At 36.8% G+C, this 16,156-nt stretch overlaps 1 protein-coding gene across 1 annotated transcript in view; it reads right to left on the reverse strand.

Annotated features, from left to right (window-relative positions):
- LDB3 (LIM domain binding 3) overlaps positions 1–16,156 on the reverse strand; it is a 108,724-nt gene that overhangs the window by 12,878 nt on the left and 79,690 nt on the right. Inside the window, exons 9-11 of the mRNA XM_066554768.1 lie at positions 15,407–15,604; positions 11,944–12,105; positions 3,655–3,782 (exon numbers count right to left, since the gene is read on the reverse strand). Of these exons, the coding sequence (XP_066410865.1) occupies positions 3,655–3,782; positions 11,944–12,105; positions 15,407–15,604 (488 nt within the window). The remainder of the gene's footprint in view (positions 1–3,654; positions 3,783–11,943; positions 12,106–15,406; positions 15,605–16,156) is intronic.

The following is a 16,156-nucleotide window of genomic DNA, read 5'->3' on the forward strand; positions in this document are numbered from 1 at the left end:
CTAATTAAACAAGGTGACTTCAGCTCATATCATTACTTTCTCTCCACCTTCTACTTCTTTTTACTCTTTCTTTTCTATTTGCTGCAGTAAAATAAAGAAACAGAAAAAAGAGAGGCAAAATAAAATAACAAAATAGGATTTTTTTTCCAGCTACTAAAATAAAGTACCAGAGCAATTACTGCAAAATGACAATTGCTGGATGTTTGCATCTGCTCCGAGTTCTCTTTTCAGCTGTTAAAATTTAATTTTACAGGCCTGATTTATTACAATACATTTTCATCCTGTGAACAAGCCGCAATTACTATTGCTTCAAAATAATATCACTGCAACATATTAGAAAGATTTCACTAACTCTGAGATTTTAGCAATTGTTATTAAAAAGGAATTACCTGACTTTCTTAGAAGTACATCCCTAAGCTTATATGAACAATTATTTTGTCTTAGTAGCTACTGTCATACATATTCACTTTGAATGTTTATGTATTTCAAAAAGTCTTCCAACACTAATCAAGAGAAAAAAGGGGTTGTTTGCTGCTAAAAAAGTACTGAGATTCAGTATATCAGAGAATATATTCTCAAAATACCAGTATTCTATGAGTTGAACATTAACTGTTAAAAAATGAACACTTCAAATAATTCAGCAACTTAGCCTCTATCCCCTTGTTTCTCTCAGCTCTCACGTTCTCTTAGAATAAGAAAGAATGAATGGCATTATTGTTGTCCTGAGAGAATGGCAAGAGAAGAGGTCTCTCTTACCAGGAGTAGGAACAAGCCAATTCCTTGCTTCTGGGGAAGCTGGAATTCTCCCCCTCAGCTCTTCATTTATGGCCTATGGCTATTTTCTCTCCAGACAAAGGCACATTACCAAGACTCATGCAGTAAAGCAAAGATTTATAGAGTCTCAAATGCTTTGGTCGCACAGACTTGCACTGTGAGAACATTTTTTTCCCCCCCTTTGTTAGTAGATGACATAAGTGTTACTCTTTATTATTATCAGTAACAAAATAAATTAATAACCATAACTGATATGGTTTGTTCTACACTTAGTGGCCATGTTCCTGAATCCCAAAGTTTTCCCATATACTGTTGCAGTACAGAGTAGATAACAGACAGAGCAGATGATGTTTTATAGGCAGACATTATTCTTACTTATGGAAACTAAAAATGAAATAATGGTGTGGAAGCTGCAGTTTTAGTATTGAAGGTGCTTAGGATTCAATATAAAGTTCATTAAGAACTGTGGGAATCTCTCTAGCAATTCCTAAAAGAGCAGATCAGGCCTTTACACTTGACCGATTTGCATACACAAGTAGGCCCGGTTGGACGTAGGGATTTAAAAGGAAAGATCTGCTTTCTTCCATTTAGGCATCGTGTTACTTCGTGGTACAGAAGTGGAGCTGGAGCTGCTTGGGATACATGAAAGGCTATGCTGGTCCGGGAATGCCTACGGGAAAGGAATACCCAGGCACGTTCTGCCATCTAGTGGGCCTTGCTCAGAAGAGAAGCCTTTAATACACGGGTTATGAAATTTAGGGAGAAGTTTTCAGAGTTCCCAGCTTTCTCTACTGGAAAAAACGTAAGATCATTAGCAGCAGATTTCAAAGTTTCCAGAATTAGGTTAGGGAAAGTGCAGACTGCCTGATAAATCCCATCTGAGCCAGATACTCAACAATGCAGTTTCGTTTTGAGACTTGTTTTAGTTTGTTTGGGTTTTATTTTCAATCTGACATTAAAATCGCCTTGTAAATCCTCTCAGTGACTGATTCAGGAGTCTCTGTATTGAATATATGAGCCTGTTGGTTGGTGTTTTAATCTGGAAGTTGCTGCCCCACATTTCCAAGGGAAGCCAGTCATTGACAAAGTTGGCTGAGGAAGTTCTCTACTGTCTTGGTGCTTTGTTTCTAAGTACTATTGATTTTCCCATCTGTGACAGGAAATGCTGTTTCCTCCATTTCTTCCCAAGTGACAATTTCCCATTTGCTCTGCAACTGTCTCTGAGGACGGCTCATGCTCCAAAACCACCCTGAAGTGCTACTACATCAAATATATAACACTTTATAAAGTACCAACACAAGAACCAAACATCTTACCTGAAATCTCTGCCTGGAACCTCTCTTGCACCGGAGTCACTTCATGGTTCAATTATGAAGGCATTTTAGAATCTCTTATTGGATAATTCAAACTCCTAAATAGTACAGGAATTTCTCTGCCAACTATTTAAGCCTTTATTGAGACGCAATGAGGCTCAAAAGCAGCAACATGAAGAATTGCAAAGGAACACCATCAATGTAAGGAAGTGAAAAGAAGATGCCCAAGCCAGGAGAAAACAAAAGCCTTTCCTCTTATTCCAAGTAGAATTCAACAGCCAGCTTTGACTTTACCAGATCCAGCCGATAACTGGAAATAGCTGCAGATATATTTCTGTGGCAGGTTTGTACATTGAACTGGAGTTTATACTTCCCCAAATGAGCACAGGGCTTAACATCAGTCAGTGTATTTAGGAGATATTTTGACTTGCCAGAGTTTGCTCTCTTCTGCATGATAGAAATACATCTGCTGTCATCATCTTTTCAAGTCAAAACCAATAGCATTTGCCTTGACTGAGAACATGGTATACACTGGTGCACTTAACCAAAAGCAAGTAAGGAGGAGCTGAAGGTTTATTTACTTTGAGACCCTTAAATAGCTCATGAGAGCTCTGACTTGACTTTTTCTACCTTTATGTCTCAAACATAAATATCAATTGATTTGTCTGTCTGCTTTATGTCTAACTAAAATTCCTACATTTGTTTAATTTTAGTAGATCCAGAAATAGAACACTACAGAAGACAGAGCTTAAGACTGTTAGAATTGTTGGCCTTTTCATGTTTATTTGACTGTAAAGATATAAATCAACTTTTAAATTCTCTTACTAAGATCAGAAAAACCTTAATTTGAAACAGAACTGCCTTTAGACTTATATTGCTGTCTCATTTAATTCATTCAGTTTGAAGGTTCACATTTTGGTCATCAATGGTTTTAGAAGCTCAGTCCATTTGTAACCCATTAATACCAAGGGAATTTAAATAATATCAAGGAGCATATTTTCCAAATGAATGAATAACCAAATACATTCCTTATGTTACTGTCTCTGGGAAATGGAATAGCATTATGAGGTGCTTAAATACCTCATTCTTTATTTCAAATATAAGCCTAAGTTTGAGAAATTCAATATATGGTCTTACCTATTTTGCAAATATAACCTACTCAAGCAAACTCCACTTATTTTACCACCTTCCTGAACTGAGCATTCTTTTTTTTAGCAATTTTCTCAATTCTGTAGTGTCACTTGGCTCCTAATTGGATGCACTCTGTTATTTTTCAAATTTATTTCTTCTGAAAAATCAGGCTACACATTTTTTATTAGACTTTTCCCTTGCTTTTATTTTACCCTCTGTTTGTTTCACATTTTAACTCTGAAGTAGAATACAAATATAACATAAACCTCAATCTTCAGATAATCTGAGGCAAAACTAGCAACATTTAGACCCACATGAATAAATACTTTCTGGTATATCTGTGAACAAAATATGTGCTTTCTACATTTTCTTTTTCCAAAAGAAATGTGTGAGCATTTTTATTCTCAATCTTCTCAGTAATTTGAAGGCTCCTTACCTGGCTGGTAGACAGAGGGCTTTATGCTGGCAGTAGTAACAACTCTCATTTTTGAAGCAGCAGAAGGAGCAGGACTTTCACTGTAGCCTCCAGAAATTGGCATTGGTGTATATGACTGGGTTGTGTTTCTAAAAGCAAAATGTATGTGTGAACAACTTTATAAAGAGCAAAAGTTACTGATCATGAAGTAACAGATCTGGCAGCATCCAGAGCACTCCATGAGAGAATGCTGGGAGATTCATCAGTCTTTGTCATTGCTAAGGAAGCCTTGGACAATTCTTTGGAAAGAAAAATTAGTCAAATAAGGATTTTAAGTAATGGCAAGTTTGCTGTTGTTGTCATCACAGAAAATAGCTTGCTGAGGGAATATGATAAATTTGAAACTCTCAGTAACAAGGGATCAGACTTCACAAAGCTGCATACAAAGTTTGTGTTTTCTGTTCCTCTGCAAACAAAAAGGCCTGGTCTTGTCTAAGATAAATCAATGAGTTACATGTGGACTTAAAAATATACTTGCTCAGCATAATAACTACCATTACAAATGCTAATTAGTATTTATATACTGTTACAGTCTTTTCAAAAATATTGAAGTAATCTTTAAAAATTTTTCTGAAACTAACCCTTTTCCCTATTTAGACTGAAAAATTTACATTAACTTTCCTATTGTTCAGATTCATCCTTCAGAAAAAACCCCATACTATATGCAATAATATGATGCACTTTCTTGCAGTCCTAGAATAAAAATATTTGCTCGAGATTCCAAAAATCAGTAAGAAACAGTTTTTCTCTATCTTACGGCTTTGATGGTGATGCTTAGTTTGATTACAGTAACAGATTAAAAAATATGCCTCTTCTATCTGCCAGTTACTTGGGATGATTCTGTTTGTAGTGCCTGTGCTTCACAGACTGCTAAAAGAGCATCACACTGAAAACAAGCAAGAGAGAGTAAAGAAGTACAAGGCAGGGAAGCAACAGATAATGAGATGTGTGCAGTAAGAAAAACCTACTCACTAGAGAACATCCTTCTTACTCACCCTGGAAACAGTTTTGCTTGTTTTTTCCCTTCAGTGTCACTCCCCCTATGAAGTAGATCCCTATCTATTTGTGCTGACAGCTAATGAGTTATTTCCAAAGTGGCTTTGTCTAGAGGAAAACATTTGTCAGCATATGAACAGAAGCATCCATCTTTCCCAGACTATTGGTCCATCTTGACTTTACTTTCTTTAACAGTGGAAATTGATGCCATCTGGAGAAAACACATAATAATCTTACATGGCAAACCCAGCAGATTTCTTCCAGTACAGGTAAGAAACATTCTGAGGAATGGAAACTTTCAACTTTTAATTCTGAACAAAATAAACCTGTCCTCAATGTAGCTTTTTGCTGCTCTGACAGTGTTTCTACTATAGATTTAGTTTGCATAGCATTGCTGCCTCAGGATAAATTATTTTGTCTATGTAGCAAGACCTAGAAACTTAGCTATTGCTACAATGGCTGTAGCTAATTATTTCTGTACCTAGTCTAGGGCTTAGGCCTGCATTTGGGTCCACTGTACCATGAGTGAACACAACTCTCCAAGATAAACTATTTTCCTGGGTTTGTATTCTCTGTAAATTCTGTTGTGAACCCTGCTGTGCTTTTGTAACTGCCAAAGCTGTTCTAAGCTCTGTCAAACTTTCTGGGTTCCACTCTTACCATCTATTTCCTGATGAGACCTCCTGTGAGGTGCCTCAGAAGGCACTGTGCTCAGGATCACTGGACAGAGGCCATTGCTGCTGCATAGCACAGGGACACTCTGGCTTCACCCACAGCTTTCAAAATGCCATCAGCTAAACACACCATCTAAAGAATTGTCCTTGTTTTAAAATCTGATACTCGGGCTAAACTACACAGCTCAGTGCCCCAATATTTACAATGTGGGTTAAAAGATTTTAAAATGATGTGTTGCACAGCCTGAATCTGAAAATGTCATCCAGTCAGGAAAGTCTCCTCCCAGGTGCACAGATCCAATGGTTAGAAAGATTCATTTGAATCTCTCTTAATGCACAAAATAAACAAAGAAGTTCTGAACCAGATTAGTAATTCTTAAACTGTCATGAAGAAAAATGGTTATTCAAAATTCAAGTGTTTCCCAAATATAATAGCATAGTAAAACGATGCCACAGATTTCCTTGTGTTCAGGGAAATGAAGCTGAAAAAAAAACCAAAACAACTCCCCCCATTTATAGTACCAAAATCAAAGCAAAATTAAAAGTAATACTGAATCCTTTAAACCCTTTTACATGTGTATGATGCATATTAAATACAGTAAGAAAGATAAGAAAGCTTATCAAAGAGAAATAAAGTGTTATACAACATCATTAGGGGTTTAGTGAAAGAAAAGATTTATCAAAATTTCTGCTGAAGAAAAGGGAATGGCATGTGATTAAAAGAACCAAAAGAAAAAAGAAACAAGAAAGAAGGAAATTAAGAAAGAATAAAAAGATGTTGTAAGCACCAAAGATGCTTTAATGGATCAAGAAGCACTGGCATCTCAAAAAGCAGTGAAAGCAACCTCATTGAATTTATCTGTAGCAGTCAATGGCATGTGACAGGCAGCAAATTAAATACCGGCTCTGAAAACTATTAGTTGTCAGAAAAAGAAAGAGTAAATACTTCTAAGCAGATCATTTTTATGTTAACGCTTCACTAGATGCCTACTAGTAGCAATAAACTGGTTTGTTAAGTGCTTTTAAGGCAGAATAGCTGCACAAAACAGTTTTATACCTCTGCTTTGACTGGTAGCTGATGGAGGTGGAAGAATGCCGGTTGAAACTAAAATGAGACAAAAGTGGTATTTGAAAAAATATACACAAAAGATTGGGATATCTTGCCCTACCATGAATTTCCTACGAGTAAGAAGAGCTCTTAAATGCTGAAGTCAACAACATGTATGTATTTATAATTATATGAGTATTACATTACATTTTGTTTTCTTATTTAAGCTGGGAATCACAGTGACACCTGGCGAGTGATAACATAAGTCAATGAGCTGAGAGCTCCATAAGTCACTCTTATCTGATCTTGCTATTTGATTGTGGAACTCCAATTATTTTTATGAGCAAAAAAAATTACAAGGGATTTTTCTCAGTGTCATAAGTTTACATTGCACCAAATCTGAAAAGCAAACCTTGAATGAACTAAAGGCCAAAGATCAGGGAAGTGCCCCAGCCTGTGAGGCAGCTTGGACAACGCCATGGAAAGGACAGGCTGGTATAGTTGAAGCTGAAACATCCACCCACCGTGTTCAACTTTTGTCTTGCAGAACCTTTCCATTGCTACAGCCTTAGGTAAACAGGTAGATTTTTTTTTTTCCCCTTGGGGAAGCAGTGTAATTTCAGAACATAAATGAGTCATTTATGCAAATACAGGAAGTACTTGAAAGCCTGCACAACGTATGATCTGAGAAACAAGAGGATTCAGAATGAACAGGGCTCCTGTCTGCAGGGCAGTGCAGGGCTACAGAGCATCAGTCCCACCCCACAGGGGCACAGCCCTCATTTCCCAGAACCACCAGGAGTCTGCCTTATGCCAGTTATTTTCCTAACTTCTGGAGAAGATTTTTTTTCTTCCCTTTACCATGGGCACAGTTCTTGGATTAAAATCTCTGGATCAGAAGCTACACTTGACTTTTAGAGCCATAAATGTAACTCTTTGCATTGTTTCTCCTGGTTTTGTATTCCCAGAGTGCTGTTGCATGGAACACTCTGCTTTAATCCTCTAGATGGAATAACCCATCCCTGAAGAGCTTCAAGCTTATTCAAAACTCTCCTGCTGTGCTTGCTTCTTTTAAATAAGATTGTAAGTGGAACAGATAACAGTAAGCTAGATTTCACTGCAGATGTAAAAGAGTAACACAGTCTGTTAAAGATTAGTGATTTACTTCAAACACTCCTCTTCAGGAACATTATGAAGATTTTACTCATGTTAAGTGTTATGCATATGCTCACAAAAGGTAAGTCACTATAGAACAGGATCTACTAAAGTTTAAAATCAGATTTAAATAGTTAAGGATATTGATCAAGAAATCCTCCTGCCTTTTCTTGGTGGATGTTTTCAAAGCATCTAAAAGGGAAAAAACCACCAAACACTGGTGATGGTGATAAAATCTCAGCCTCATTTACCTGAGGACATCCCCACCCTGCAAAACAGTGGCGTAATTAAGGTAATCCATTTTTTTTTAAAATAAAATTATATTAAATGCTCAATACTCTTCTGGTATATGTCAAGCTAAAACTGGATTTTTAAGTCTGTATTTTGGCATGCTGAAGCATTGCTTGATTTCTAAGTGAAAACTACCAGATGCTCAAAAATTTGAATTATAAATCAATTTAGAAGCCATTTTTAGTCCCTTACATTTGAATACACTAGCTATAATGCACAACACTTTTAAAAACATTCATGGAAGAAGTGCACCAAGATAAAGAACCTATTCCAGCTGCAAGACAGCCATCCAAAACCAACCAACCAACCAAGCAAAGTTCACTTCTTGTACTTGATTATCAGGGAACCAAATTTTTACAGGTCCTACAAGTCTCTGATTTGCTCTTATGTGCCAAGACTTGCTGAAGCCAAGACAGTAACATTTGCCTGTTGGTAACAGGGAAGCAGATGACAGCATCACACTTTGTCAGCATACACTGACAAAGCAGCAGTGTATAAAGTTGATATGCTGTAGATCTTTTATATGTGGCCAGGTGTCAGCAAGAGGTTTTAGGAGCCTGATTAGAAATGGACAGATGTTTTTCATAGATTCACAGACCCTCTGAGGTTGGAAGCGGGCTATGGAAGAATCTGATCTAACCTGCTGAAAGCAAGGCCAGCTCTGTGGTCAGACCAGGTTGCTCCATGTTTTAGCCAGCGATGTCTTGAAAACCTTCAGGAGTGGAGACACAGCCTCCCCTCCCTAGACAAGTCACTTCCTTTCAAAGGGGCAGGAAAAGCAGCAATGGTCCATGGCAATCTAATTCTCTAATTTACTTTCAATTCAAATGCCTCAATATCTCAATGTCATCTTTCTTTTTATCCTCTAAAATTTTTTTCACACTGATTAGTCCATGTTGGTACATAACTACAAATGAATTCATATGGTTTCAAGGCCTCACACTGCTTCCCTTCTCCCATTAAATGCATATAAAAAATTAAGGGAAATGGAAGAAAGCTCAATCAAAAAACAGTATTACATTAACTCTAAGAAAGACATGCAAGTAGTGTCAGCAAGTACTGGTTATCTTTATACTAATTTATTAGCAGTTTATATGTAAATTATGCATAATTGTTGCTTAACTTGTCCCTGCCCATGGAACTAGATAATCTTTAAGATCCCTCCCAGCCCAATCCATTCTATGATTCCACGATTTCCAAGGCAGGAATGAAAACAAGCTCTTAGGAAAGATTTAGATGGGTCCTAAGACATAGACTGGTGAAACATGAACAGATGTGCTCTGTCTGGACAGAGTAGTCACCAAAGCTTCCATTTAATTTCATCTTCTGACTGATTTCAATCTTCAGCTGAAAGAATCCCTAAAATAAAGTATTTTCTCTAGCTGAGGAGAAACAGGTTTTGCATGCCAGTGTTTAAGCAAACTCAAATATACACAGTTATTATTGCTTGGAAAGCAAGGAACCTTACCTGAGTAGAAGGGGCTTCTGGAAACTAAAGTTACAATTGGTGTACTTCCACTCATCAGCAGTCAGTTTTATTCCTTATGTTTTACCAATTCCATACTGGGATTACTTCCCCTATGTAAGTCCCATGGCTGGAAACAGACACGTTCACATCCTAAAACTGAAAACTCTTCTGATGTTTTGTTCTGTAGCTATTTCATTTTTGCATTGGTTTCAGTGATGTGAAGCCAACCAAACTGCTATTAAATACTTCCTGTGCCAAGCACTGTTCTGTGATTCTCTTGAGAAAGACCATTATATTTCTTGCCTTTATTATAACCAAGCCTTCAAGCTTGTGCCCTTTGTCAATTTCAAACATCACCTTTGGATAATTCCTAACTATTTTTTAATATAAAGATAAGACACACATGGATAATTACAATCTCAAATGTATTACTGATTTAGTTTTTTATTATTTCTTAAAACGGTTCAAATTGTGTTCAAATGAGTCTTAAAATCACCTGCTTTTCTCTGTTAGTTGTCAAAGTGTTATGAAAGTAGTGAAAAAGGCTTGGAAGTGAGGCAGTACAGCAGCATTCTCTCTTTCTAGTGATAAAAGATTCCTGTGATCCTGTGTTTCCACCAAGAAAAAAAAGGTCCATCATTCTCACCCAGTGTTTCTAGGCAGGTATTTTCATTTCAGAATGGTAAAATCAGCACAAACCAACCAAGTGAAACACCTCTGTTCCAAGAGGACCTTGTGGTCACGTATCCTACATCTAAAACGTTGCTGTTTCCTAGCTGGGTTGTCATGCAGAAGATAAGGAAGGGGCTGTTCTTTTAACACATTGTGCTTTTCCTCTCCCAATTCAATCCCTTCAGAAACTGAAAACCTCATGTCAGAGAGCATAATACAAAATCAAAACAAATTAGGTTAAAAGAAGAGAGCTTTACAGATGTACCTAGACTGAGAAGAGATAGCAGATGAAATAGTGGAAGCTGCTAATGACATGTTCTTGGGCCCATGGAAAGGCTTAGGCTGGGACAGAGAGCTGGGGGCTGCAAGAACTCTGCAGAAGACACATAAAAGCATGAAAGCATGAACAAAATGATTTAACAGGGGCACAAATCATGGCATCAGAACCAAGCTCTGGCAAGATTCAGATACAGGAAGACTGCTGCATAGTTACCAGGAACAGGTTTTCTGTAGCACACATCTGCAGACTTACAGAATAGCACAACCAAGCACATTCCTACAGAACACAAGGCAAAATGCACACATTATGGAAACATTTTAAAAGCAGACTATCAATAATTAAGAAAAACAGTATTACAGGACAGGACTTTTGTCAATGATACATGCTTTTATCTGAAAGATCTGAAGATGTTTGAGTCTAAATACAAGAGAAACATTTTACTGTGCACAGTCCCAGACAGAAGATTGTCCTGTCAAAACCAGAAGTAATTGGAATGATTAGTTTTGTAGAGGCTTTTTTTTTTTTTGTCTGAAGCAGATACTAGGTACATTTTCTTCATGCTATGGTTTCAACTGAGGGATAAAAATTATTTAAACCTCACCATGATTTTATTTGGAAGTGCCTCTCAGGCCAGTTCTGAATTTAAGCATAAGACCTTATTCAAACCTCCTTTGCTGTCTGGAATAAAACCAGTGCATTCTGGTAGGTCATGGCTAGGTAGAATCTGACTAAAGTGAAAAACTACTTAGTTGGTATATACACATAATGCAAGTCAACTAGGACAAATTAATTAAGAAGTAGAGTCAAGAGAACATTTCCAATTCCATTTATACATACCTAAAATATGATACCTCTGAGGTCTCAGTTATAAGTTTTTTATATTCCCTGGATTTTAAAAGCATGTTAAAATAGGCATCTTTTCAGAATATTCATGTAGCAAACTTCAAAGATAAAAGAATGTTATGTACCAAAAAACTCACTCTTACTATCTCCAAAATGACTGTAATGTAAGTGACAGCTGTAGAAATCCCACACATTTCCTCACAAGCTGTCTGACAGTTTTTCATATACAACTGTAACTCCCACTGTGCTACAAGTGTTAGGAATGCATCTCCTTGAAACTTACTTCAGCTCAAAGGCTAATTCTCATTAGGAAAAAAAGATCAGATAAATCTAATAGAAATGAATTGATTTAACTTACAGAGCAAGTCAATCATCAAGTGTCCACCATGTTTTACTGATATCTGCTGTGACACAGTAAGCTCAATCATGTGAGTAAATGACATTTTCTGATTTTCCATTTCTTGTCCTACTGCAGAAACACTATTAAAAGAATCTTCATTCACTGCAACTAAAATGAAGAGTTGTTTTGGTTTTATTATAAGTAGTGTAAAAACATTTCTAATTTTAAGCCCAGACTTGCTTTCTGAAAAATGAAGTTATTTTTAGGGCAGTTTTATTTTGCAAATTCTATGCAAACATGAACGACGTCATGAACAAAAACATGAACAACCCCATATCAAAAAAAAACTCCTAAAAAAGCCATCCCCCCAAAATATATAAAAGCATATAAACCACGTTACAGCTTTTCATACTACATTCTTAAGCTAAGAATGTGTATGCAGCATTTCCAAAGCCAGAGGGGTATAAAGCAATGGAGCATTACCTTTGGAAGGAGGATGAGAAAGCCTCTTGCACTACTGAGGTGGTGGCTGGTGCTGCCATCAGGCTGGCTGTGTTTGGAGCAGCAGGAGCAGGCGGAGGTGCTGAAGCATGTGGTGCAGGAGGAGCAGAACTGGGAGCCACCGGGGCATGCTCAACAGGGGTACTAATTAGAGTTCAATTAAATAAAACAAGAAGCATCTTAAGAAGGCGTGCATTTACATGGAGAGCATAAAACCTACTATGTTTGAACCTGCAGCTGCAAACATAGTAGCTGGCTGGGTTACTGAGGGAAAAGCACAATTATGCAAAGAAAAAAAAGATATTTCTTCAGCCTTTTCCATTGTGCAGTTCAGACTGCAATGCAGCATTGGTCCTGCTTGACTGAAATTTACCCCAGGTGTTAAAGAGCACTTCAGTCCTGCTCCCACTGATGCCAGTGGTAGGAAATGTGGCAGCCAGGACTGAAATGGCTGTGAAGAGCCTGTCACAGTCTTGTGAGCTCATATAAATTCCATCAAATTTATTGAAAACTAATAATCTAGTCTTGTATCCTGTGACCATCTAAGTAACCTGTTGATCTATTAATGTCTTCCATCACCTCCCTCAAATTTGGGAATTACTAATCTCTTACAGACAGACAAATGGAACAAAGTTAGCAGGTTATTTTTTTAAATCAGGGCATCACTGTACATAGTTGTCTTGTCCATGAGCAGTGGCCTAGAAACATAATGGATATATGTCTACTTGTTTAGACCTAAGTCATAAATATATTGTCACATCTCTGTTCTTACAAATTACTCCTATCAGGGTGCTGGAATTCAGTGATTCTCTTGCTCAAGGTAGAAATGCCCAAAATGCTCCTTCCTGAGCAGAGCAAGTACCAAATAACAAAAGAAACCTTGCAGCTCCACAGCTGTTTCTTCAGCCAACCTTTGCCCTCCAACTCTCTCTCTCTCTCAGCTTTTTTTCCTGAGCAGATTTACCATCCTTTGTGCAAATTATCTCATATTTTCTTTTGCTTCTCTCAGAAGTACTGATTTCACAAGTTATATTCCTCAGGAACTAGAACAAGTGTTTGGTACTTCTGAATTTGGGATACCCCTTGTTCTCCAAGGGAATGTCCTGTTTCCCCTGTCCTTCTCCTCCTCTTCTAGAGTTCAATAGTCTACAGGATGGTGTCTAAATTCAGCTGAATATTTTGTTTGATTAGCTGAAACAGAAGATTGTCCTGTCAAAACCAGAAGTAATTGGAATGATTAGTTTTGTAGAGGCTTTTTTTTTTTTGGTCTGAAGCAGATACTAGGTACATTTTCTTCATGCTATGGTTTCAACTGAGGGTTTCAACACAGGACAATCTTCTGTGTTATACCCACAAACCTCAAAGTTGAATGCAGCCCTCAACAACAGCAAGAAATCAGAATTTTCTCCCTTATGGAGAGTCATCTACAATTATGCAGATAATAAGTAAGTTCCTGCAATTCTGGCTTTCAAATCCTTACACCAAGTTTTGTAACAGTTTTGCAAAAGTTCTTCCATAGTAATAGGCATTTGAGAGTCAGATGATTTCTTCCATCCTGATGCATTTCATGATGTAAATTCTGCCAATTAACTAGGAGACTATCAATTTCACAGCCTATGTAACAGAGTAGCTGTGTATTATCCATCACAGCTAATCTGGTACTAAATTTCAACACTGTAAAATTTTCCCTGTGCTACAGTGGGTACCAGAATTAACCCATTAAAACTGTGGAGTCACAGTTTTCATCTTAAATACTTACATATCTTTGATTTGGCAAAGAGGAAAGGATTAAAACTATGCTGCACATAAAAATGGAACTTAATGTATGTGTTAAAAACAAACACAAACTAAGATTTCACCCATTTTGTCTATTTGCACTGACGTGAAAAGGAATTTACTACAGATTTCAGAAGATTCAAGACTTCATACCTTGAAGAGAACAGTGAACTTAATTAATTGCAATTTAATTGTAACCATCTACAAAATAATCAAAGTACATATTCAGTGATCAATACTGAAAAAGAAAGTAAAAAAACCCAATCCATATGTGTGGACATGGACTTGTGTGGAGACAGATTTGAACAGAACAAACCCATATAAATAAAATAAAACCAAAATATAATAGAATACCCTTTAAAGTTTAAAAGAAATACAAACAAATTTTATCTTGCATAGTATTTGTAACATTTCTTTTTATGTGATTAACATGTTAGAGGCTTGCTTACCTTCCTTCATGGTAGAATATGTTAGTTATCAGAACAAGGAATTGAATAAATATAAATGAAATGTTTTATAACAATAAAAATCAGAGTGGTTTGGTTACATAAATTATATGCAGTTGATAACATTTTCAAAACAGTTTTATAGAAAGAGACTGACTTGACTGGTCTTAATTTTAGCAACTATCACTTTTACATAATTTTATCTATATTGTCAAATACAATAGCCGAACTGGGTTTTTTTCCTCCTCTTTTCTAGTTTTTCAGTCTGATTTTTCACTTTACTTATTCAAGAACAGAAGAATTTCAAGAATTGATAAATGCGAGTGCTGCTTTATAAAAAAGATCATCTAATGCAACAGCTTATGACATATAGAGTGTTTTTTCGGTTGGTTGGTCAGTTTTTAAATACAATAATTTTGTAGACTTTAAATCTTTACAGTACTTTGTATTTTAAAAGACATGGAAAAAAATCAAACATCTTCATATTTGCAGTAACAAACATAAAAGTAAGTTAGGTGGATGAAAACAAACACACATCTCTTCTCAGCTGATTTTCACTCATGAAAAGGAACACAGATCAGTAGAGGTTAAGAAGATAATAATGGTTAACAACCATAATGAGAACACAGCAACAAATGCACTCTAACATTTAAAATATAAGTATAATCTATACTTTTTTCTCTTGGTGAAGTCCTAAGTTCTGAGATTTTCTATCCCAATAACAAGGAGTGGATGATTAAAACAGCACTTAGTCTCCTTTATCTGATGCATGAAGGTTTTTGTCTTTCTAATCCTCCAACAGATCACTTGCAAAGAATCAAAAATATAGAAAACCAAAACTAAAATGGATATGAAAAAAATCTGTTATAGCATCATTTGTAGAAAAAAGTGCCAGAGAAAGTATTTAGAGAAAGCTGTAAATGTAGGATTTAATATTTGAATATGGGAATGTTTGTGGAAACCACTGAAAATACAGAAATATCAGCTGCTGCTTCTCTGCTGAAGGTGCTTAATGGCTTGTCTCTGTATTGTAGGTGTGATCCTATAAGAGCCACTGAAAATGTCACATCCACATGAACCAGAAACTGCTGAAATTGGAAGAACTGGAACCTTGGCCTTTGAGGCAATGGGCATTTCCATCTGAAGGAGTTAGAGGTTGTTATTACCAAACCATTGCAAAGCTCCAAACGGGGTCAGTGATGCAGTTACACGGCACAGTGTACCTTTGGTTACTGGATGAAGCAAGAGGGGCTTTCTGGCCAACACCGGCCTCCCCCTGGCTTGTACCTGCTCCAAGCCTCACAGAGCCCTTGGAGGCCACTGGCTGAGCATTGGCAGTGTTGGCATCCCTGGTGGATGACTTAGGAGGGTGCCAAATACTCGAGGTCACATACTGGGGCGCATGCGCGGTACCTGTAGGCCTGGGTGACAGAGATTACAAGGGTGTTTGTAAACAAGGCATTTCCTAGGTAATAGCAGGGGTTTGAGGAACAGACAGAATTCCAGCCACAGATGGAGCTGGAGATCATAATGACAATGCAGATGAAGTAATCTTGATAGTTCATTGGTTAATTACTGCTTAAGACCAGGAAAGACTTGACAAATTAAAAAAGGTACCTTGCGTTAAATCTGGAAATCATATTGCTATGAATATCAAAATAAGCAGAGCTGTGATGGTAATGGAGGTGGAAAAAGGCTGTGGTATGATAGATCACACAAGATTAAGGCAACATAGGAGGACAATAACACCAGTCATATATCAGAAATTGTTCCTGGCAAAATAAAATAATAGTTAAAAGAAAAGGAGATTTCAGTGAAGCAGCTGCATAGTCCTATAAATGGTTTTACACAAATGAAACTGCTGGTGAAATTCTAACATGCATTGCTTGTTCTTTACAATTTAATTTATAGTCAGGAATCAAGGGGTTTATTTCCTTCTTTTTTTAAATTATTAATTTAAAAATAAAAATCAA

This window comes from Molothrus aeneus, chromosome 8 (genome assembly GCF_037042795.1).
Source record: "Molothrus aeneus isolate 106 chromosome 8, BPBGC_Maene_1.0, whole genome shotgun sequence".
Classification (NCBI taxonomy): domain Eukaryota; kingdom Metazoa; phylum Chordata; class Aves; order Passeriformes; family Icteridae; genus Molothrus; species Molothrus aeneus.